Consider the following 23,820-nt stretch of genomic DNA (forward strand, 5'->3'; position numbering starts at 1 on the left):
TACAGAGGACTACCTTTACCTTTACTTTCTCCCATCTTTTTGCAGAGGTCTTGTGTCCTGAGAGGTGCTTTATGGGTTTTTTAAAAGGTTGCTCAGTGATTGTTTTAGAACTGCTTTCTGCCCTTCTATTGGTAGGACAGAAATATTTTAATATTGGTAACTGACGTTTTCATGGTATTTATTTTGCGGGTGCAAAGAGTGGTGTGTGCCTTTGGGCTCAAAGGTGAAGCAAAGAAACTCCCTCTATCAATATTTACATCAAGAATGGATGAATTTGGGTAGATCAAGAGACCCTGGGGCAAATGAGGAGTTACAGACATGTAGCAAACTGTGAGCAGCATACTGGAAAGCAGTCTGGAGATGCTACAAGTTTGAAAACCAAAGTCCTGACCTGGATCTCATCAGTTCTTGGAAGCTAAGCAGGGTTGACTGTAGCAAGTACTTGGATGGGAGACCTCCTTGGAATATCAGAACTGGGAAGCAAGGGCAGGTTATATTCAGTCACCTCTCTAAATATTCTCCATGCCCCCAGTAAGGGTCAGTCAAGAGGCCACAGTTACCTCCAGGTGCACACACACACTTTAATTTTCTTCAAAAAGTTTGATAACTAAAAAAAAGTATGTAACTCTTTCCATACCCAATGATTTCATGTTCAACCCACTACCAGTGTTCCCTCTAAGCTCAGTTAGCGTGAGCTAGCTCACAGATTGTTAGCCTCCAGCTCACACATTTTTGTCTTCGCTCAGGAAGGATGGCCCCAGAGCACACTCAATGATGCAGGAGCTCATAACTTTAATGCCAGGAGCTCACAAAGTAGTGTTCTTGCTCACAAGACTCTGCAGCTTAGAGGGAACATTGCCCACCATCCCACTTTAAGGTTTCTAATGATTGCTACAAACACAGAATATATATCTAGAATTTCACAAGAGAAAAACTGTGACAGGAAATTTTAAGAGGAAAGATGATCTGCAGGGAAAGGGATCCATTCAAGCTGCTCTTCTGCTTAGAAACTGCAGCCTCCAGGGGCTGCTTTTCATTTTCAAAAACATCGTTGATTCTGAACATTACACTTGTTTCTAAGAAACAGAACTCTCATCTGCCTTTCCAGGCTAAGTAAAAGCTTGATCTATACACCACTCTGTCTACTAAAACAAGGCATTTTGGGAATATATATTGCCTGTCCTATAAGAAAGGGAAAGAAAACAACTTACCATAAACCAGAAATACTTTATTATAAAATCGGCATGTAAACAAATTACAAATTAAACACTTAATGAAAGTGCAAATTAATTTCAAAAAAATTATATTTCGTCTACATTTTGCTTTCTCCTGTCCTGAATGCACTTAGAATGGTCTGATCCAGCCCACATTTAGGATTTTTTTTAATTTAAAAAAAGATCACGGCTTTCTAATATATCGAAGAAGAAGAAGAGTGTACGAGCCTGCGTACATTGATTCAAGTCTTGCTCTGCAAAGGAAACGCAATGATGCTGGTCGGGTCCACCATCCCTTCAGGTCTTTGCATCCCTGATATCCACAGGACGGCTAGCACGGAGACACAGTGAAGATGCAGGCATACCAAGCCTCAGCATTGGAAAATTCTGTTCAGTTCCTCGCACGCACACACACACGGAAGCTTAAAAAACCATTGGCCAATGAACACACGGTCGTCTTCTTCCGAAGTCTTGCTTAGGAGCCTTAAGGCATGAAGGAGAACATTTTTTTCTCCCACCGTGTGGCTCATGTCCATAATCCTGTTTTCACCCTTTTACAAAGACATGTTCACAATCCCACACATGTACACGCACACACGTACACACAGCATCTGGGTCACCCGGAAGTGCCCATTAAAGCACTGACAAGTCATGGCAAGATTTGGACTTGGCCTTGAATGCCATCTTCTTGTTGTTCTTGGCCACGATCCGGCCGAGGAACCTCTTGGCTTTCTTGCTGATGCTCTCTCTCCTCTTGGTGCTGGCCATTCGCCTGGCGTTGTCCTCTTTGCTGTCTTTGCGTAGCCGAATCTGCCGGACAATCCCCTCGAACAGGTCCTTCACGTTATGATGCAGGGCGGCAGAAGTCTCAATAAACTTGCAGTCAAACACCACTGCGCAGGCTCGTCCTTCTGAAAAGTGGGAGGAAAGACACAGAGTTACTTAAGCTAAAACAAAAATGGGGATGTCATTCAAAATACAGCTTTTGTCTATGGACAGAAACTATTATCTATTTCTATGAGTTGTGTGGAATATTGAAGGAGGCATCAGCTGAGATCCCACCATCTTGGGAGAGCCAGTTTGGTGGACAGCCAATTTTGTGAAGTGGTTAAGTATGTGGACTCTTAAATGGGAGAACCGGGTTTGATTCCTCACTCCTCCACTTGCAGCTGCTGGAATGGCCTTGGGTCAGCCATAGCTATCGCAGGAGTTGTCCTTGAAAGGGCAGCTGCTGTGAGAGCCCTCTTAGCCCCACGCACCTCACAGAGTGTCTGTTGTGGGGGGAAAAAGATATAGGAGATTGTAAGCCGCTTTGAGTCTCTGATTCAGAGAGAAGGGCAGGGTATAAATCTGCAGTCTTCTTCTTTCCTCCTCTGTTGCCCTGTTCCTTCCCCACTGGAATCCCCATATTGTGGGGGCTTTGTCCATTTGGGTCCCACAGTCCCTGGCATAACTTTTTCAGCCATCAAAGTGGGTCCCTCCTCTTTCTGTCATCAGTGGAAAGGTTGCTAGGATCCAATCCATTTCCCTCTTGGTATAAACATATCTCCCCCTACTGTCTAATGTAGTTGAGAAGGCTTTTGAAAAGCTACACAACACACTAGCTAGAGGTGACAGAATGCATGTATGTACCTCCATTACGGCCAACTGTGTCTCCCTTTTACTTTCCAAGATACTAGGGAATGTATCTGCATGGCTCAAGAAGTTGTTGAAACATATAAAGGGCTGTGGTTCAATGATGGACAATGTTTGACAGTGATAGAGAACCAGTGAACTTTGCATGCAAAAGGTAAGAAGCTCAGTCCCTGGCCTCTCCAGGTGAAAGGATCGTTAAGTGTTGGGAAAGACCAATCTTAACATAAGAAAAAACTGTACAAGATGAGACTGAGACCAATCGTCTATCTAGTCCAGCATCCTGTTTCACACAGTACCCAATTAGAAGCCTCTGAGAGGCCTATAGGCGGGGCACAGAGGCTGAAGTTCTAGTTGCTTCTCAGCATTAGGATTCAGAGGGTGGTTATTGCCTCAGAAAATGAAGTTCACTTTAATCATCAGGGCTAGTGTGTGAGTGAGTATGTGTGTGTGTTTAAAGTGCCATCAAGTTGCAATCAATTTATGGCGATCCCATAAGGTTTTCAAGGCAAGTGATTAAACAGATGGTTTGCTATTGCCTTCCTCTGCAAAGTCTTCCTTGGTGGGCTCCTATCCTTAGCTAAGCTTCTGAGATCCGACGATAACCATTCTACCTCTTAATTATCCTTTGTGAATTTGTCCATTTCCCTTTAAAGCTAACTAATCTGGAGGTCGTAATCACACCCCGTGGCAACGAAGTTTGCAAGTCAACCTCTAAGTGAAACAGGACTTCCTTTTATCTGTCTAGAAGGTATTGCTCAAGAACACTGAAAAGGTCTTATTAGTATAGAAGGAGAAAAATAAATCCCCCCTGCCTGAAACCCGGGAAAGCTTTTGCCAGTTAGGTGTGCCACTGCTAAAGCAGTTTCATATCCTCAAGGTCAATGACTCTCTTTGCATTGCTGTTTACTCTATCCAGTAGGAAATGTTGCCCATTCCCATGGGCAATTCTCTGCACCTTCCACTTGGTTCCCTTCTTTAGGAAAAGACGTCACGTGCCTTTCTCTCTTTAAGTCCCTTTTCTGAGCCACTCTAGCTAACTCCTGAGCTGCCAATCAATTCTACAGCAGCAAAGAAAGGCTGGACCAATGGAATGTCAATGCCTTCTTGCACATAACCTCCCCAAAGGTTTTTCAGATGATGGGTGGGCTGGGGGACAGGTCCACAAGGACAGAGGACTATCTGCTGTAGAGGTTCAAGTTATAGTGTGTTTTGCTAGAGATTAAAACAGTCAAATAGGACTGGTTTGATCTACACAACGGAGGCTTCTCGGCTTCTCCTTTTGAGGACAAAAGGCTGGTTCAGACAAAACAGCATATCACTGAATCAACTCTATTGAAAAGCCCAGCATTTAAAAACATACAGAAGTTCTGGCAAGATCTACAATAGTCCCCACATTTACACACAAACCATTTCTGGATGTTGCGATCATAAGACCACATCAAAAATCCATTGGTTCATCTAGCTCTACATTGCCCAATCAGGAGTCTTGGGCAGAGAAAGGTCCTTCCTAGCATCTCTAACCCAAGAGTTGGACTAGATGACCCTGGAGCTCTCTTCCAATTCTATGATCTATGGAGCTGCCAGAATCAGAACTTAGGACCTTATGCATGCAAACAATGTCCTCTACCAGTGAACCACAGCCTCCTATGGAAGTCAGTTGATCAACATGCAAATCTGAACCAATTCCAAGGTCGTTTTCACACTCACCTTCCGCCGGCGTGACCCCCCTCTTCACCGCGCAGATCGCACTAAACACTGTGGAGCAGCCAGAAAAGCCGGAAGCTCCCGTTGCAAAAGCCGCGCAAACGCCAAACTGCTTTTTGGCGGTTTCAGTTTGAGCGGCTTTTGCACCGGGAGCTTCCGGCTTTTCTGGCTGCTCCACAGCGTTTAGTGCGAAATCCGCGCAGATCCTGCGCGGTGAAGAGGGTGAAGCTTCCGCGCCGGCGGAAGGTGAGTGCGAAAACGACCCAAGTGTGCACTTGGGAGATCTTGTCCTGTGTCAATTCAACAGAGCCCCATTGGGTTCTTATCCACTCAACACCTGAAAATATATTAGGGCCAAGCCTCTTACCGTCTACAGAGACTTCCCGCGATCGGACCAGGTCGCTCTTGTTTCCAACGAGAATGATAGGAATGTCTTCTGTTTGCCTTGCTCTTCGCAGCTGAATTCTCAGCTCCGAGGCCTTCTCAAAGCTGACTTTGTCCGTCACAGAGTACACGATAATGTACGCGTCCCCCATTTTCATGCAGTGGTTCTGAAGCCATTGGCTGTCATCCTAAAGGTAAGAACAGAAATAATGACATTGGTGCTAAAGCACATAGCCACCCTAGATTAAGCATCCTGGACTTAGGAACTACTTTAGGAGTTCGACCCTTGGCAAGGAATATGTTGGTCATCCCAAAGTAGACTTAATTTCTCAAGGTAGGCCTCTAGACCTGCATCAGAGACACCCTAAACACGGTTTTTAAAATGCTATGTTATTTGCATAAATCTATCTTTTGTAGCTACAGATGTATCCTCTCCAAGCTGAAGCGAACACAAGAGGGAGAGCTACAGGCTTGGTTCAGACGTGGCATGAAACCGAAGTTTAACTAACTAACTACGGTGAGAGTGACTGCCTGACCACATAACAAAGTCCAAGTCCAGTGGCACCTTTCAAACCAACAAAATTAATTCTGGGTATAAGCTTCCATGTGCATGCACACTTCATCACATCTGATAAAGCGTGCATACACCCAAAAGCTTATACACTGGATTAAACTTTGTCTTGAAGGTACCACTGAATTCAAACTTTGTTCTATTGCTTCAGACCAACACAGCTGCCCACCTGAATCTGTCGGAACACTGACAACTATATGAACCATGAAGAAGAGGTTTCCACAGCCTGCTTTTCTCTACCTTAAGTAGTCTCAAAGTGGTGTACAATTACATTCCCTTCGCCTCCCCACAAAAGGCATTTTGTGAGATAGGTGAGGCTGAGAGAGTTCTAAGAGAATTGTGACTGGGCCAAGGTCACCCAGCAATGCTGGCTCGCCACCCTGACTAGCTGGTGTCCATCAAAACAGTATCAGAATTCTCCAATGCCCAGCAAATTTGAGCAGGCTGAAAGGGTGCATTCACACATGGCGAATAATGCACTTTCCACTTTCAGCGTGCTTTGCAACTGCAAAATCTGCCTGCAAACAAACATTATAGCGAACTGAAAGGGGACTGTCTTGTGCATCATTTGGCATGTGTAAAAGGGCCCATGCATCACTGATGATGGTGTTATCACTGTCCTAAAGCTGCTGTTGGCATCTGGATGTTCCTGTGTGGACAAGACAATCTGGTGGCAAATGATCACTATAGTGGAATGACAAACTGCATCCACATTATTGAATACTGCCTCATCTAGATCTGAAGGCTTGAGCTGGCTAAAGCTGTACCCACCATCGGGGGGAGGGGGGGCAGTGCATGTCACAATGCTGCACCAAGGATGCCTAGACATTACCCCTGTGTCTTCATTCAGTTTGATGTAGTGATTAAGAGCAGCGGACTCAAATCAGAAGAACTGGGTTTGATTCCCCACTCCTCCTCTACATGCAGCCAGCTGGGTGACCTTGGGTCAGCCACAGTTCTCTCAGAGCTGTTCTCTCATGAGCAGTTCTCAAAAGAGCTCTCTGTTGTGGGGAGAGGAAGGGAAGGAGATCATAAACCACTCTGAGACTCCAAGTGAAGGGCAGGGTACAAGTCCACTCTTCTTCAAACGGAGAATAAATCTCCTTACATCCATAGAGCTTGGCTTAACCGTTTTACAAAACTAATTCTTGCACATTACTAAAATTCACACAGTACTCATCTTCTTTCATTTCTATCGCACTTTTCTCCCAGTCGGGGCTTATCTCAGGAAGCATGATAACCCAGCCATGGATTTAGAAGGGTGTAACTCCATTCAGGATGAGAGTACAAAGCCCCGATGCCACTGAATGGAAGGACCGAGGAAAGGATGAGACAATACAGACAACAATAATCAAAAGCAGCCAAGATATTTACCTGTTCCCATATGTCGAACACCACGAGAGACGCTTCTTCATCATCAACAACAATAGCCCTGTCATATGTATTGCCTATAAGATAAATTTTAAAAAGGATTTTAGGAATGGGAAAAAACCCTTATATTTTCTATTGTCATTGCTTGTATATATAAAAACTGGCAATATGGAGTGAGCCATATGCACAAACTGCTTGGCCATGCCAGCCAATGAGGTGCTGGGGTCAGGGGAAAGCAAATTCATGTCCCTGCCTGGCTATGAAACTCACAGGTGGACCATTGCCTCACATGGTAGCCTTCCTCAAAGGATTGTTGTGAGGAGAACATGGAGAGGGAGAGAAGAGGAACTCTTCTTCTCTTTCTCCACTCTTTCAGGGTTTTTCTCCCAGACCAGCTCCAACACCAGAAATGAACCAGGCTAGGAGAAAAATGCTAAAAGCAGGGCTTTTTTCCCCCTAGGGGAACATAGTAGAATGGCGTTCCAGAACCTCTTTGTGGAAGCAAAATTATCAAAACAAATGTTTAAAAGTTCTTGAGGGGCACCCATGTGTTTCTCCTTCATTACCCTCTTGAGAGTTCTGGCACCTCTTTTTCCAGGGGGGAAAAAAAGCTGTGTCTAAAAGTTACAGGATACAACAACATGGCAATGTGCTGGCAATAGAGCTTCATCCCCCTCACCTAGTGCTCCGTGTCCATTAAAGGCACACCTCCCCCTTCTTTAGATATGAATCCCATTTGATAAAAATATATTAATGGGACTCACTTCAAAGTAACCCTGTTTAGCACCATAACTTTACTTGTTAAGCCCAAATTATCTCCCTTCCAAAATTCTGTAGTACAGCAGCTGATAGACAGAGGCACAGCAAAGAGGTACTTTGAACCATGATTTTAAGAAGCATTTGTTTTTATTAAAAGTGCTTGTTTTTAAAAAAAAATGTTATTTTACAAAGGCCAAAAACAGCATGGGAGATGTAAAAATATCACTGGCTTGCTTCTTGTACTCTGAGGCAGCCAATAAAATCCAGAACTTCTCTCACTCCATTTTTTTTTGTTCAAGCTAAGTGTAGACTGGGTTGGCTATATTCATGAGGTGCAATTCTAACAAGAAAAAATGTAGTACGGGAATGTTCCAGCTGTTTTTATCAACTAATCAAAAGACTCTCCAAACTTCTAAAGTCATATTTATAACCATTTTAAGCTACAAGAACAACAAAAATTGAAGGGTAATTATATTTTCAGTAACTCCTAAAAGAAACCATGCAAGGCTGGACTTAAAGCAGAGTAACTACATAGAATTGCATTTCTAATTTAGCGGCTACAGACAGGACTTCAAAATCTGCTTACTGAGCTTTTAAAAACAGAATTACTTCCAATGAAGAGACTGCACATTTTGTGTTTTGTAAAATCAACACTGTTCAAAAGCTCTCTTCTCCTTAGGATATAAAGAATTGCTTTATACCAAAGTCTGACTATTGCTGTTAATCATAACACATGACCAGATTCTCAGCCAGAATCTGGGGCGTCACTCATGTTTTATGTCCTATCAACACACACATATATGACTTTGTGCCTCAAGGGAACATCCCATCTCTATGGTTTCAATTTAAACATTGTGTTTATGGATTTTATATTAGAAGTCTGGCTTCTCAAGGGTAGGGCAGGATAGAGCTCTACAGGGGGATATAATGCCACATCAAGAGGTCCAATGCACAACATGGGACGCAGCATCCCCTGTGCTCTGCTACAAAGCTGTGCTTCAACATTGCTCGCAGTTCTGCAAAAGAATTTTGGGGGTGCGCATGTCAAACTGGAGGAGCCCACCCCTCCAAAATTTCCTGCCCCAGACCAGCCCTGTATTGCGACATCATCTGGCAATCAAAGCCTGCTGTAGGGGTTAGAGGGTTGAAATAGGAGCTGGGGAGACCCAGCTTCAAATCTCCACTGCGTTATGGAAGCTCCCATGTTCTCAGCCTAGCCTACCTCACAGGGCTGTCGTGAGGATAAAATGGAGGAAAGGATGCAAGTCACTTCGGGTCCCCACTGGGGAGAAAAACATGATGCAAACAAAGCTGGGAAAAAATGTTTCCCTGGGCACAACATGCACCCTTGGTGCACCTGAATGCAGATCCCCCGGTCTCTTTCCTCACTCACCTGCTTCTTCAGCATCCGGGCAGTCTTCCACTCCCCCAAAGATCCGGGCCAGGCTGGTCTTGCCCACTCCATGCTCGCCCAGCAAGATGACTTTGTAGAGGTTGTTGTCTGAGTCGCTGCCGGAGGAGATGACGGAGTCTGAGGAGTCCGACGTCCAGCCTTGCTGATGATGCGCCTCTTCGGAGGGGTTGTAGGAGGTGCAGCGCACCAGGTGCGAGAGCTGGGCTTGGGGCAGGGAGGCTTGCAACTCCCGCTCGTCCACGGGCATGCTTCGCCGGTGCAGGTGCTGCTGGTGGACGGCAAAAGGCATGCTGCCCCGCCGCTTGTCCAGGTATCGCAGCTTGTCGCCTCGGTTCAGGGTCATGGCTCTACCTGGCACAGACAAAGGAGCATTAGCTTGTTCCAAACAAAGCACCATGCTTTCGCTGCCTGATCCACAGTCCCCCACGCATCCCTGCTCTAGGTGTGAGAGAGAGCGGGAATCGCTTTGCTGAACTCAGTGGATGTTTCCAGTGCAGAAAGACGGGGGCTGTGCAAGTAGCAACATCTCCTTTCAGGGACAGTTTGCCCCAAAGCTGCCGACACACTATTGGCAAAGGCTTTGGTGCAAAACGATTGGATGCAGAAAACAAAAGGCAAGGGGTTCCTACCCTGGCTGGAAACTTGCAAAGCGGGCAAGAGCATGCAACAGAAGAGAAGCCTCTTTTGGTGCAAATCCATCCTAGTGCAAGTATCCACAATATTTCACCAGGAATACAGAACAGCGTTTTCGAATGTACACATACAGGCATGCAACGCTCCTTTTATTCAGCTCATTTGCGAATGCAAATCCGAACAGCAACAGTAGAGCCGGAGCAGAAATGCACCCTTTTCAAGCCTCCCTCGATACTTTAAAAAAATTCTTTCAAGCGTCTTGTATTTCTTTCAAGCATCCTGAAGATGCCCCCAGACTGAGCACACAGCCCTGTGACAAGAAATCGGAGCAGAAGAACGAATCCCGTTACCACCACCACCACCCCGACTCTTCCCAACTTCGAGCGGCACAACGCAACCGAGACTTTCTCTCTTGCACCCAACTTAACGGCAACTCGCGTGTCAAGGTTTGCCTAGATCCGCTGCCGGGATCCAAAACACCGCATGCATTCAAGAGCCGACTTACCTCGGGAAGGCTTCTGGGAGGAACTGGGACAGAAGAAGCCGCACGTCCGCCAAGCACTGGCACGAGATCCCTTCGCTCCTAATCCGGCGCTTCCTCGAAAAGCTCCCGGAATTGTATGCTCTCTCCGCCGCGTCTCCTCTCCATTTATCCCGCTCCTGCCCGCCGGGCTCCTCCTCGCATTGTGACGTCAGGATGAGCCGCTGTCCAACCAGGTTCCGAATTAGAATTCCAACGCGGCCCTCCTCTCGTCCCCCCTCCCTCCTCGCCCCAACCCCTGCCTGGAAGAAGGGAGGGGGGAGGAAGGAGAGGTGCCAGACGGGAGGCGGATTAGTCAGAATCTTTGCTGCGGAAAACCCACCGTAGTGGGAGCTTCCCGGCTATTTTTAAAAAAACCAGGGCAGTAGTCACGTGTGTAGTAGGGAAAGCCCCGCTGTCACCAAGAAGATTCGGGATCACAGGGTTCTGCGATTGCTGAGCTGCAGAAGGAGCAGAAGGGGCTCCCGGGTTCACAATAGGAAAGTGATGCTTTTGCGACGGGAGGCCGCAGGGTAACCTCCGACTCCAGCCAGATTTCTTCTCCTAGGAACCTTTGTTCGATTGTGCCCTTGGAAGACATTGGGAAATGATGACTCCCTGGTCCTGGACCAAAATCAGAGCGTGCCTGATGCCTGTTTGTGTGTGTGATACAAACTGCAGATTTTCTTCCTATCTGGAAAGTTGCAAAAGTGAAGCCATCGAAAATAATATAAAATTAGCTCTGACTTGGATAACTCAGGCAAGCCCGATCTCATTAGACCTTGGAAGCTAAGCAGGGTCCACTTTGGCAAGTACTTGGATGGGAAACCCTCGGAATACCAGGAGCGGGAGGCCGAGGCAGGCTTAATTCACCCATCTCTCTGAATATCCTCCAGGCCCCCAATAGGGATCAGTCACCAGAGGTCATGACTTGCAGGTGCGTGTGTACATACCCAAAATAAAATAGTAGAAAACTAGAAAAATAAAAATCCACCTGCAAATACAGCTCTTCTTTCATTTGATCACTTATGGGAGAGGTTGCTGTGCGGAATATTTTTAAACCAGGCTCATCCCCATCACATTTTCTTTCAACAACTTATGCAGTCATTCAAGCCTAAACCCATTGCTGCCTTAAAAGACAATGTGATGCCATGGGTTCAAGTGGCAGACTAGGATCTCATCTGGGAGACCCAGGTTGGAATCCTTACTCTGCTATGGAAACTGGCTGGGTGACTTGGAGTCAGTCACACCCTCTCAGCCTGAGCTACCTCACAGGGTTGTTATGAAAATGAAATGGAGGAAATGAGAATGATGTAAGCCATTTTTGGTCCCCGCTGGGGAGAAAGGTGGGGTATAACTTAAATAGAGTAATTCTGCATTGGATGACACAGTAGATGTCCTCAGATTCTACAAAAAGACAAGGGAGGGATTTTAAGCATACAAACACCCAGAATAGTATAAGTTACAGCCTTGCTACTGAAGCTTCTCATCAAGATGAGGGTGCCTTGGAACATGTGCAGAATGGCTTTTCCTTGCAATTGACTAACTGGAGGACATGAGCCACAGTTGCATCATTTCCACATTGATCCTCATAGCAGTCCTTTAAACAGCTTTATTTATATCCCACTTCTCACCACTGGGATTCCCAGAGCAATTTGCATAATTCTGTCCTCCTTCACTTGATCCTCACAACAACTGCCCTGTGAGGTAGGTAAAGACTGAGCATGTGCGAGTGGCCCAGGTCACCCAGCAACCTTCCATGGCGGAATGGGGATTCAAACCCAGGATTCCCAGATCTTAGTCTGGCACTCTAAGTACTACACCATCCTGACTGGAGGGTTGCTGTAGCTGATGGGTTACTTGCACTGTGAACCACTCAGCTGAGGCTGAAACTAGAGATTTGGCCAAGAACCTGCGTTCAGTCTGGCAGAGCTTGGAATCAGGATTTCCGCTCTCAATTCCCCATCCCACGTTTAATGCTCCCTCTTATGTACTCTTGACCAAGGAGAGGTACAAACAAGTGAGGTGTTACAGTAATTTTTAAAATAAATGTTTGTCAGGAGCGATTGCACTGATTGAAATTGTGAAATTTGCTTAAAGTCTCAATGAAAAAGGCAGACTGTATCTATAATATAAAGTAAATAAAATAAAACTGCCCTGGAGCAAGTGAGCCCAGTTGCCCCTGTCTTGTTGGCAGCACTTCAGGGGCAACCTGCCTGAAAGCTAGGCAGGCTCAGTCACCATGACAACAGGTGCAGACCTCAGCTTTCTCCGGGCCCTCCAGGTCAGTGGCCTACCAGGCCCTTTCCCAGCATGTTAAAGAATCAGTGTGCTCCCATCCCCTACCAGGGTCCTGGAAGGACCTGGCAATCCTAGTGTGTCCCCATGTCTGCATCTGAGTAACAGATGCCTCTCCATTGTACCTGAAAGATCCTCTTCATGTAACTCAAAAGCCTGCAGAGCTGTTTTTACCAAAGGAGGTTATTCCCAAAACAATATACTATGTACATTGTCTATCTGCTACCCTTTCTAAAACTAGATGGGCAACAAAAATCCATACTGGCTCAGTGTCTCCTTCTCTCATTGGAAAAAAACAAAGATTCCTATATCAACGTTGGTTGATATAGGAACCTTCCTGTTAATGGTCTCTTTATGGTAATAGCTTTGCTAACGCAAGACACTAAATATAAGTGTGAAGTTGTGCTAAGAGTCTGGGCTCCCAGAAATTTGCTTTGTAATCTGCCTCCATAATCACTCTCATCATTGTGGTATCTGAGTGTATTCATCCCTGGATACGTGTAAATAAATGGAACGAAACAAGTTCTGTTTAGCATCGTAAGATGTCTGTGCTGCATGCGGCTGGTCAAGGAAACAGTGTGGCCAACAGTTGCATTGTGGGCGTTGTGGAATGCAGCCTCTGAAGTCACCCAGAAGTATCCCCAAGAGTTAGTTTTCAGTATGAATTGGAACGATGTTGTTTAGCTCACTGACCCTTATACTTAACAATAGCTTCTATAAACAGTGCTGTACATATATGCTATGATTCGGCAGGAGTATATAAAAGAGTGAATGTTGGATGCAGAATGCAACTTCTGGAAAATCTCAGATTTTTTTTTCTGGACGATACTGAAAAGTAGCTGTTAGACTAAAATCTCATGAACTATGGAGGCGGAGGCTCCAGCACCCGGCTTAGCTTGTAGCTCTTCTCCTTAATTAACAAAAACATTTTTTAAAAAAAAAAAGGAAATTCAAGGTTGTTTAATTGGGGTGATTCGCAGTGGCTGCAGCAGTCAGAACCTAACCAGAGTCTGGATTGCTTGGGTACAGAATCTTTGGCATGACCACCTTTAATCATGATGAGCACGTGACGAGTCAACTCTAAACTAAATCCCCCTCCCCCTACAGAGACTCATACACATGATAAGCATCTTTGGCATCCTCTTCGCTGTTAATTCAGCTTCTGAATCTTGCCCTAGAGAGATGCACCCTAAGCTTGGCATCACCCAAGATGATTCACCTGCCTCTAAATCTAACACACACACACACACCTGCCTCCTCTATCTTGGTAAAATCTACTCAGCAGTTTTCCAGGGTGTCAGGAGCATCTCGCTGCAGGCTAACCCTTGCTGTTGAGACCTTTTTACTACATGCACCAGGGACTGAACTGGTGACTTCCTATATGCAAGGCCAATCACTGACCCACAGCCCCTCTCTATTGCTTTATGGTATTCCTTGCAGACATGTCTGAATGCAGAGTTTCCTAATATTGCAAGAATAGATCCCCTAACTGGCTTCTAGGAACCTCTCTTTTTGTGGTAAGCTCTGCAATGCATCTTCATAGCAAATGCTTTCCCTGGTACTATAAGGTTTGTATTTTTTAAAATTTGTTTACAAAATTTGTATCCCACCTTTCTGCCCTTACAAAGCCCTTGGAATGTAAAACATTTTAAAACATACATGATAAAAATCACATTTAAAAATCAGTAACCCCCCCCCCCACACACACACATCAAAACAATTAAAAACAGAGTCGAGACATGTACAAGATGTAATAACAGAAATGGAAAACATTGGTCAGAAAAGAGGGAATTGCTAAAGGAATGCCAAAATAACACTACTAAACACACACACACAGTTGCTTGGGAGCAGACAAAGTGGACTCTTCTTTGTTACCAAGTATGATTAAGCTGGAAAGAGCCATCTCAGTTTGTCACAAAATAATTTCCACAATGACTTTTCTGATTCCCTTGACAGCTAACTCAAAACGACATCATCTGTTAGTTGATTCTTGCCAAGGCTATTTGACTCATACCTGGGCACTTCACTATACAACATATTAAGACAAGGATACCCTATATTGACCCTATGTTGACATCCTACTCACTCTTTAACCCTCATGAGAACTAGTGTACACTGGAACTCCACAGTTCAATTCTCACCTCATCTAGAAACCCACTGAGGAAACAATTATTTCTCAACTTTAATCTTGTATCTGCAATGTGCGGAATAAATATACTAGCTTACTTTACAGGAGCGTGGAAAAGGTTACTGAGAAATTCTGCTTCAAGAAAAGCCGAATCCACTTGAAGCAATATAAATATTTCAAAAAGGTTTTCTATGATAACGTATGACTTGTTTATACACAGATCTTCCTCTTGAATCACATCAGCATCAGTGATGGTTGGGTAGGGAGAGGCTTCCAGAAAGCTGAGAGAATGAGGTAACTAATATAGTCAAGTCAGCCTTTATTGGCATAAAAATAACAGTACAGATTAATATAGTATACAACAGGACAGAAACACAACTTTCATGTACCCCTGTGTGAACAAAAATTATTTCTGCGATATCCTTTGGCGCAACTTTAGAGCAGAGTACAGAAATTTGGCTGACAACTAATATATTGTATTTGGAGAACTGCAGCCTTATACTTCCTCCAAATTCCCCTTCCCCCTAGGAAATGTGGAAGGAAACACTAGTACTGTCTATTCCTTTAAGGAGCAATCAGCGCCCTTATAACAGCCGCAATCATAAACCTGGCTTCCACCTTCTCCCCAGATCTATTTGCATGGCTAAACCAACCAATACACTCACACTTTAAGGAAAGTGATAGAAACTGCCCTATCTGGAAGCAGAAGCTAGAAAATGAATGTGATTAGCATACAGAGAGGAGAGCAATGATTAGTTTACTATCTGCCAGTGCCAGATTCAGGGATAAATTGTCTGTGGAGTGAAGTAAACATACTAATGATTCAAACCCTTCTGTAAGCTCTATTGATGTCCTAATTTCCACCATTTTGTGGGCATCTCACTCTGTGTTGTTATTTACCCGATGGGCTCCTTAGCTGCATTATCATATCACTCACAGGGGAAGATTATGAATTGCTCAGCATGGCCCAGTGGGATCCTCTCTGCCCTGTTTATCCAACTGATTACAGCGAGGAGTGTTAATGTGATGTGGAAAGGTCACAGGCTGCTCTCGGCAAGAGCCCTCAGCCTCTCTCTCAACAAAGAAATACTTCTGTCAGTCAGAATTAGCTGGCAGCTACTAGAAAAGTAGGTGAAGACTAGACCGGCCCTCCATTACAGCAACACAGATATCACCTTGCCAAGCTCTCAGCTTTACTTCTTTACACAGAGATTGATTAAAATGTAGGATTTACTGCCGGAGGATGCAGTGATGGCCGCAAGCATAGACATTTTTAAAAGGGAATTAGACAGCTTCATTGAGGATAGGTCTATCAGTGGCTACTAGCTCTGGTGACTGAAGGAAAACTCCACATTCAGAGGCAGTAAACCTCTCATTACCAGTACCAGGAGGCTATATCAAGGGAAGGCCTCGGCCTTCATGCCCTGTTGTTGAACCTCCAGAGGAACTGGTTGATTACTGTGTGAGACAGGATGCCGGATTAGATGGACCACTGGTCTGATCCAGCAGGGCTCTTCTTATGTTATGTTTAACAGTCAGGGTAATGGTTTGGTTTGTAAAAGGACCTTGCTGGGCCCAACTCAGCTGTTCTGTTACCACAATCAGCTCATATTTCAGTAAGTTTGGCTGTCAGTAAGGAGTCAAAGCACCCATCAATCAAAGTGCTATCTTAAAGAATTCCCAGTGTCTGTTTGACCAGAGCTATTATGGCCCATTGAAAAGATATCTGCAAATAAATCATCATCATCATATTTATTTATTACAAAATATGAAAAACATTTCCATCGGGACGTTGCAGTAGAAAGAGAGCTGATATATACAATCAACATCGCAGCAGGCTACCGTACAATTCTGTGTAGAAGGAACCTCCCGACACATTCCATTCTATGATGGTTCTGATCTCTTTGTAAGAACGCCCTCCCGAACATCTCTGTTTTTCAACTTCTGAGAGCCAGTTTTGTGTTGCAGTTAAGAGTGGCGGGCTCTAATCTGGAGAATCGGGTTTCATTCCTGACTCCTCCACATGCAGGGTCAGTCACTGTTCTCTCAGAGCTCTCTCAGCCCCACCTACCTCACAGGGTGTCTGTTGTGGGGAGAGGAAGGGAAGGTTGTAAGCTGCTCTGAGACTGCAAGTGAAGGGTGGGGTATAAATTCCAGCTCTTCTTCTTCTTCCTCTTCTTCTTCTTCTTTGACAGGGAAATCTTCCTGACCTCCTCAGGCAGCCTCTTCAACAAGGTGAGATCTGTCCTTGAAAATGTGCATGAACAAGCAGTTGTCAATCTTACCCATTTCTAGGGTGTCACCTTTAGAAGCTTAGGCTCAGATGATTGAAGCTTTCACAGCAGAGAGCATAGAAGGAGAGTCAGTCCCACAAGCATGTGTGGGTCCAAGGCCATTAAGAGGTTTGTTGGTGATCACCAAAACTTTGTGTTGAAATCAGTGACTGATTAGTAACCAGTGAGAATTCTTGAGAAATATTACAGTTCTTTCACATTGAATAAATAGACTGAGTCACAGTGATCAGAGAACCCAAGGTAATTGCAGGAGTAATTTAAAGTGAGCCCCATGCCTCAGAGTGGTAAGCTGCAGTACTGCAGTCCAAGCTCTGCTCATGACTTGAGTTTGATCCTGGCGGAAGCTGGGTTCAGATAGTGGGCTCAAGGTTGACTCAGCCTTCCATCCTTCCAAGGTCAGTAAAATGAGTACCCAGCTTGCTGGGGGTAAAGTGTAGATGACTGGGGTTGGCAATGGCAAACCACCCCGTAAAAGTCTGCCCCAAAAGGCGGGATATGACATCATCCCTTGAGTCAGTAACAACTGGGTACTTGCACAGGGAACTACCTTTTCCTTTTAATTTAAAGCAGGGCCAACCACCTTCTTCAGCCAGGGAAGAACAATCCTTTCTGGTCACAACATCAGTGCTTCCTCACCTGGATACTAACTGGCAGAATCGGGGCCCCAGCATCCTTTCTCAGCACCCAATATAAAGTATAGCATCCCGCCCACCAATTCCATCCATAAATACCAACTGAGAACTGATGAAAGAAAAACAAACTATTTTATGACTTAAATGCTAAAGAGATCATACGGCTTATAGTCGTGGCTCAGGAATAATGATGTGGGAACAGTACTGGTAAAACCTGCCTTGAGTGGAAGCAGGACTTTTTCCTGTCAGTTTGCTATGCATGTGAAACTCCCTCCCTCATGAAGCTGAGCAAACGTGGTCCAGGGGAGTTCGAGAAATATAGCCAAGATTGATTTGACTGGGGGTGTTTCAGGGGCACTGAGTGGCTCACATCTATGGGTTTTTTTCAGTGATCAGGATATGTGAAAGAGCAGGATAAAATATCTGGTTATAAGAGTTACACGAGTCGTTCTTTTCAGTGTTTGGCTCTGCTAATTGCTCTCTTAATTCATATAGGTTACATTTTGCTTTGTGGTGATTATTTTATATAATTGCTTTTATGTATTTTTACATTATGTAACTCATTTCAATTTCCTCTCGGGAACAAAGGAAGGATATCATTTTTTTTAAAAAAAATAATCCTCAATAATCTCCCTTGTATCCATGGCAAAAAACAAGAGAGCATTAAGCGCATTTATGAAGCTTTTCCTGAGATCAATTCATATCCATACACGCATTAATAATTCTTACAACAATCCAATTGTGGGGTATTTACAGTTCTTCCCCAATCTAACTGTGACAGGAGGAACAGTTGGGCCTGGGTGGGCCAAAGACCATGGAAGTGGTGGCCGGATGATGTTATTAGCAGCAGACCAGTTCTGATTCCCATCAGAAGGGTTCAGTCTGACATGCATTCAGTTGGGCAAGAGTAGATCATGGTGTCTGCAACCCTGGGAGAAGGCATGCCCCTAGGCATGAGAGAGCCTGACTGGGCTAGAGGCAAGTAGGAACAAGGGTTCGGGTAAGGGGCTGACTGCTTGGTGTAGTGGTTAAGTGTGTGGAGTCTTATCTGGGAGAACCAGGTTTGATTCCCCACTCCTCCACTGGCACCTGCTGGAATGGCCTTGGGTTAGCCATAGCTCTTGCAGGAGTTGTCCTCGAATGGGCAGCTGCTGTGAGAGCCCTCTCACCCCACCCTCTTCACAGGGTGTCTGTCGTGGGGGGAGAAGATATAGGGGATTGTAAGCCGCTCGGAGTCTCTGATTCAGAGAGAAGGGCGGAGTATAAATCTGCAGTCTTCTTCTTCTTGGCAGACCTTAAAAGCCATATCACAGCACTTTTAGAGGGACAATGAGGAACAGGAGATTGCCGCATTATAGTGGAAGCTGGGTGAATGTAACCACAGCACTGTATGACAAATAAAGGTGCTGCTTGGAGCCTTATCTGTGCCTGGTAGGCTGCTTTCTCCTGGATGGAGGCTCAGTCCTTGCAAAGCTTGCTGTGACCCACCACCCTCCAGGTGAGCCAAGAGGCCTTAACATGTTCAAGGAGCTTGCATGGAATATGATTGTGGGAATCTCAAAGAGGGTACTGATTGGCTAGCATCTATGCCATTATCTGTGATCCAAGCATGTGAATGTGCAAGATATCATTTAAAAAATAAACTAAAATATCTGCACTCCAGTCTTCTATGCCCACATAATTTTGGAACAGATTTTTGTCCATTGTTAGCAGTGTTTCAGCTGGGGTTGCCAAGTCCCCCTTGGCACTGGAGGGGCACTGATTTGCCTGATTCAGTTTCTAAAATTCCTGGAGATTTGGGGATGGAGCCTGGGGAGGAAAGGGATCTCAGTGGGTTACAATAACATAGAGCTCACTCTCCAAAGCATCCATTTTCTCCAGGGGAACTGGTCTCTGTAGTCTGGAGATGAGCTGTAGTTCCGAGGAATCCCCTGGTCCCACCTGGAGGCTGGCATCCCTATTCAGCTTAACAACACATTTCTGTAATCACTGTGCTATTGTAATAGAGAATAAAAAAGAAATTTCCTTTAATTCTAATAATGAGCGATTTGCTCTTAATTATTAAAAGGTAACAATTCACAATTCCTTTACAATGGAAACGTAAGCAGAGAGACACCCTTCTAGATGCCAATAAATGCTTTTTCCTTTGCAATGGACTAGACAGACCCAGTGGCCAACACTGTAGATGGCCTGTTTGACCCCTCCTTTCATGCTTCAGAAAGGGAGTCTGACTTTAAAAAAAATAATGTCACATGAACACTAACCAGTTCATTTGTTTCTCTAGCCTTAAAAAAAACACATTTTTTTTTAATTTGGGATTTTTTGAGGTGTAAGTGATGTCACAGGTTCCTACCAATTACCCCAGTGCACAGCTGGCTTTAGCTGTCAAACATGCAAAACTGGTTTTCCCTTGAACTCAAGAAGAGTGAAAATGTCTGAGCAAAATGCGGCGAGTGCACTTACAAGCTGTATTCACTGTGTAAATTGTGTATCTATATGCTACATAAATCTTATGAGGCTTACTTCCAAGTAAGTATGCTTTGGATGGCATTGAAGCTCCTGGCTATGTCACAGGAATCATTAACAGCAGGGGTGAAATTCTAGCAGGAGCTCCTTTGCATATTAGGCCACACACCCCTGATGTAGCCAATCCTCCAAGAGCTTACAAAAAAGAGCCTTGTAAACGCTTGGAGGATTGGCTACATCAGGGTTGTGTGGCCTAATATGCAAAGGAGCTCCTGCTAGAATTCCACCCCTGACTAACAGTGGGGGGGCTGTTCCCCCAGGGACAAATTAACATGATTTGAGTGGCTAGAAAAATGCCATTTCTTGCAAAGGAAGTACTAACTACAGACAAGATGTGAAGATTGCCTGCATTTGAGGTAGCAACTAGGCATTTACTGTAGGTGTATACACAGAGACACCCAAATTACATGCACACAATCCTTTTGAAATGATGCTATTTAGCATTTCTTTTTTCCCCCAGCTAGAATTCAATTAAAGCTTTCTTTATTAAAAGCTTGTTTGTGTATCGATGTCTTTGTTAGACATAACCTAAGAAATAGGCCCATTGCCTTGGAAACAGGGACTTACATAATTGTTCATTTCTGTGCAAGGATCCTGTTTCTTTTACCCAGGCAATGGTATCAGTCCAGTTAATTCTTAGTTCAGTTGGTCTGGGAGTCTCCATTGAGGAGGAACAGCCAGGATCCAAGCACAGAGTGAGATGTGTGCCTTTTTCTGGAGACCTAATGCTGTATTTTGACTATAAGCCCATTACCACGATAAGAACATAAAAGAGTACTGTTGGCTCAGACCAGTGTGTCAGCATATGCTTGCTGCTTGGTAAGACATCAGGCTGGAGTCAGATGCCAGTGATCTGTGCCAGTGCATGACAGCTTCCCTTATCTGGTTCATACCGGTTCTGTCCAGAGTATTGTGCCTATGCAAGATGACTCAGCACTGAGTGCTGATTGGTGCTTCTGTATTGCTGCAATGTATATAACTGTGAATAGATTGTACTGTTCATCTCTGCTCTCAGTCGTATTGTCTGGTGAAGCACTTTGTCAGTGTATACCAGCATAACTGTAAACTTGTAAATAAATGTAAATAGTGCAAGTCAGAGTGCCACAGTTGCTTTCTATTATTAAGTCTCGCAAGTCCAGGGCATACTTGCAGATATGCCAACAGGGTTATGGGCCCAGCACGCTTCTGCTGCGCCGTGCTCTGGAGGTTCTGAACGAGGCTGGGCTGCTGTGGTGACCTGTGGCTGAGTGGACGTCCACAGCTGCCGCTTCTGGAGCTGAGGTGGAAGACGTGCTCAGCCAGGCTTCTGATAACAGCTCAGAGGATGGAAGCGATTCTGGGACCAGCTGCTGGACAAAGACGACAGCATGGCCCAAGCACAGACTGCTCTGCTGGTGGAGAAGCTCACCTCTACTAATTATAATGTGTGGGCTCTTCGGATGGAACATTATCTTAAGCGTGAAGGTCTGTGGCTATATGTTGAGGCCCCCCCAAACCTGCCAGCTGCTGGAGATGACGTCAAAGATGAAAAAGCCCTCGCGATCATCATTTTGAGTGCGGCAGATGACCAGATTGTGCAAGTGTCCGGTAAGACCAAGGCTAAGGAAGCGTGGGACAGTCTGACGGCAGTATACGTGCAGAGCACAGCTGGGTCTCTAATAGCAATCACCCGTCGCCTGTATCGGATGGTAATGAGACCAGCGGAGTCTGTGAGGGCTCATCTAAACACTTTGGCTGAGTGCTTTCAGCAACTGGAACAGCGTGGAAAAACCGTACCGGATGAGGATAAGGTGTTTATTATTCTCAGTTCCCTGTCGGTGGATTTTAACATGCTGATAACTTTACTCGAGTCTACTGAGGCAAACAGATTATCCTTGACTTACGTCACTGGACAGCTGCTGGAAGAAGAATCCAGGCAGAGGGAGTTGAGTTTCTCGGAGATGTGGCAGCATTCCAGATCGGGGGAGGCGACTAAGGCCAGCTGCGAGACCGGCCAAGCAGAGAGCACAAAGCAACGTGAAAAGGCATCTCAAGTTGCCCTGAAAGTACGCAGATGTTTCTGCTGTGGATCTACAATGCACCTGAAACGATCGTGCCTGGAGTGGAGGAAGAGAGGCAGACCTGGGGGGCTGCCTCACAACTCTTCACACAGCCAGAAGGCCACAATGGTGGTCACTGATGTGGCTGCTGCACTTGGAGTGTGGATTTTAGATTCAGGAGCATCTCAGAACTTTTGCTGAGATGAATGCCTGCTACATGACACACAATCCTCAACACTACAGCATGTGAGTTTAGCTGACGGCAGGAGAGGTGTGGTGTCAGGGAAGTGTCACTTTCCCAGCTCTTCAATACACATTCACAGAAGTGCTGTGTGCCCCTGTGCTTAAGAACAATTTGCTAAGCGTGCTTGCTTTGGACAAAGCTGGCTTTACTGTTACTTTTGCCAGCACCTCTTGCAAAATAACGAAGGGTGGTAGGCTGTTTGCTGTGGGAAGGTTGCAAAACAATGTCCATGTTATTGAAAATGTATCTGTGGGAGCACAGGTGATAACTAACACAAAACCTCATGATAATTGTGTTCATTTGCTCCACCGAAGGCTGAGGCATGTCAGTTTTAGCACTATCAGCAAAACACTTGCTATAGTGGGGCATGAGGGAGTGAATGAGTGCAAGATGTTTCTTGATTGTGAGGTGTGCAAACGCACAAAACCAAAAGCATTCCTGGTTGCCAGGAAAAGTGGAAGAGTGTCTGCAAAACCGCTGGCTTTGGTGCATGCAGATGTAATAGGACCTTACCCCAAAAGCCACTCTAATAATAAGTTTGCACTAATATTAACTGATGATTTTTCCAGATTCTCATGGGTGTATATGCTCAAAAAGAAGTCTAATGTGTTCCCAACAATAAAATATTGGGCCCGCAATGTACAAAAGCAACTGAGTGAATTGTGTGCTTTGCAAACTGACATGGTGGGGGGGGGGGGGGGGAATTTATGTCTTCTGAGTTTAGAAGATGGTTACAAGCACAAGGTATAACCCACAGAGTGGCAAATGTGTCAATGCCACAGGAAAACGGTATGGCTGAGAGAAAGGGTTTTTTTTGCAAGATATGATGCAGTCTATGCTTACTGATGCTGGTTTAGCTATTACTTACTGGGCTGAAGTATTAAAGGCTGCATGCTACATATGCAACAGGATTTGGTCTAGGTCCATAAATAACATTCCCTACAAGGTGTTGTACAATAAAAACCTCAATTTGGGACATCTAAGAACTGTTGGCACCAAGGCCTGGGTGAATGTTCCTTTAAACCAGAGACGAAAAGGGGGAGATCACTCCAAAAGGCTTCTCTTCCTCAGTTATCAAACAGGAATGAAAGGAGACAGCTTCGCAAATGAACATCAAAGGCTAATCTTTAACAGGTCTGCCAATTTTTGTGAAGACAAGAATTGGCACAGAGTGCATGCTAACGAGTTGCCTTCACGGGTCGCACTCCCCATATCAGAGGAAACCAAAAGTGTAAAACAACAGATAGTCTCTCCTAGGCGACAATCCTCTGTGTGAACAGAGGAAGCAACAGGTGCCAAGTGTTTCTACCAGAAGTACGAAGGGTATACCACCAATCAGATTCAGGTTTGATACCACTACTGTGAACCATGTGTATGTAAGAGAGCCGAAGAGTTATCAGGAGGTGTTAACCTTGTCTGAGTCAGAGAGGCAAGCTTGGCAGACTGCCATGCAA

At 45.0% G+C, this 23,820-nt stretch overlaps 1 protein-coding gene across 2 annotated transcripts; it reads right to left on the reverse strand.

Moving 5' to 3' along the window:
• Nucleotides 1-1,215: 1,215 nt before the first annotated feature.
• On the reverse strand, nucleotides 1,216-10,305 carry RRAD (RRAD, Ras related glycolysis inhibitor and calcium channel regulator). 2 transcript variants are annotated; one of them, XM_060254260.1, is made up of 5 exons: nucleotides 10,191-10,305; nucleotides 9,032-9,403; nucleotides 6,883-6,956; nucleotides 4,921-5,125; nucleotides 1,216-2,125 (listed from the first exon to the last, which is right to left on the reverse strand). In XM_060254260.1, exons 2-5 carry the CDS (start codon nucleotides 9,393-9,395, stop codon nucleotides 1,848-1,850), a joined length of 921 nt encoding a protein of 306 aa, XP_060110243.1. In that variant the 5' UTR covers nucleotides 9,396-9,403; nucleotides 10,191-10,305; the 3' UTR covers nucleotides 1,216-1,847. The 2 variants fall into 2 exon arrangements, with proteins under 2 accessions (XP_060110243.1, XP_060110242.1); XM_060254259.1 differs by having other exon boundaries at nucleotides 9,032-9,399; nucleotides 10,187-10,195.
• Between the last annotated feature and the right edge of the window lie 13,515 nt (nucleotides 10,306-23,820).

Source organism: Heteronotia binoei, chromosome 14 (genome assembly GCF_032191835.1).
Source record: "Heteronotia binoei isolate CCM8104 ecotype False Entrance Well chromosome 14, APGP_CSIRO_Hbin_v1, whole genome shotgun sequence".
NCBI lineage: Eukaryota > Metazoa > Chordata > Lepidosauria > Squamata > Gekkonidae > Heteronotia > Heteronotia binoei.

Excerpts from the sequence above, each read along its gene's own strand:
- RRAD (XM_060254260.1), bottom strand. The coding sequence starts at position 9,395 with ATGACCCTGAACCGAGGCGACAAGCTGCGATACCTGGACAAGCGGCGG. Across the intron at positions 6,957-9,031 it reads CCCGGATGCTGAAGAAGCAG|GCAATACATATGACAGGGCT; the intron begins GTGAGTGAGGAA and ends TTTATCTTATAG. Across the intron at positions 2,126-4,920 it reads GCGGGAAGTCTCTGTAGACG|AAGGACGAGCCTGCGCAGTG; the intron begins GTAAGAGGCTTG and ends CCCACTTTTCAG.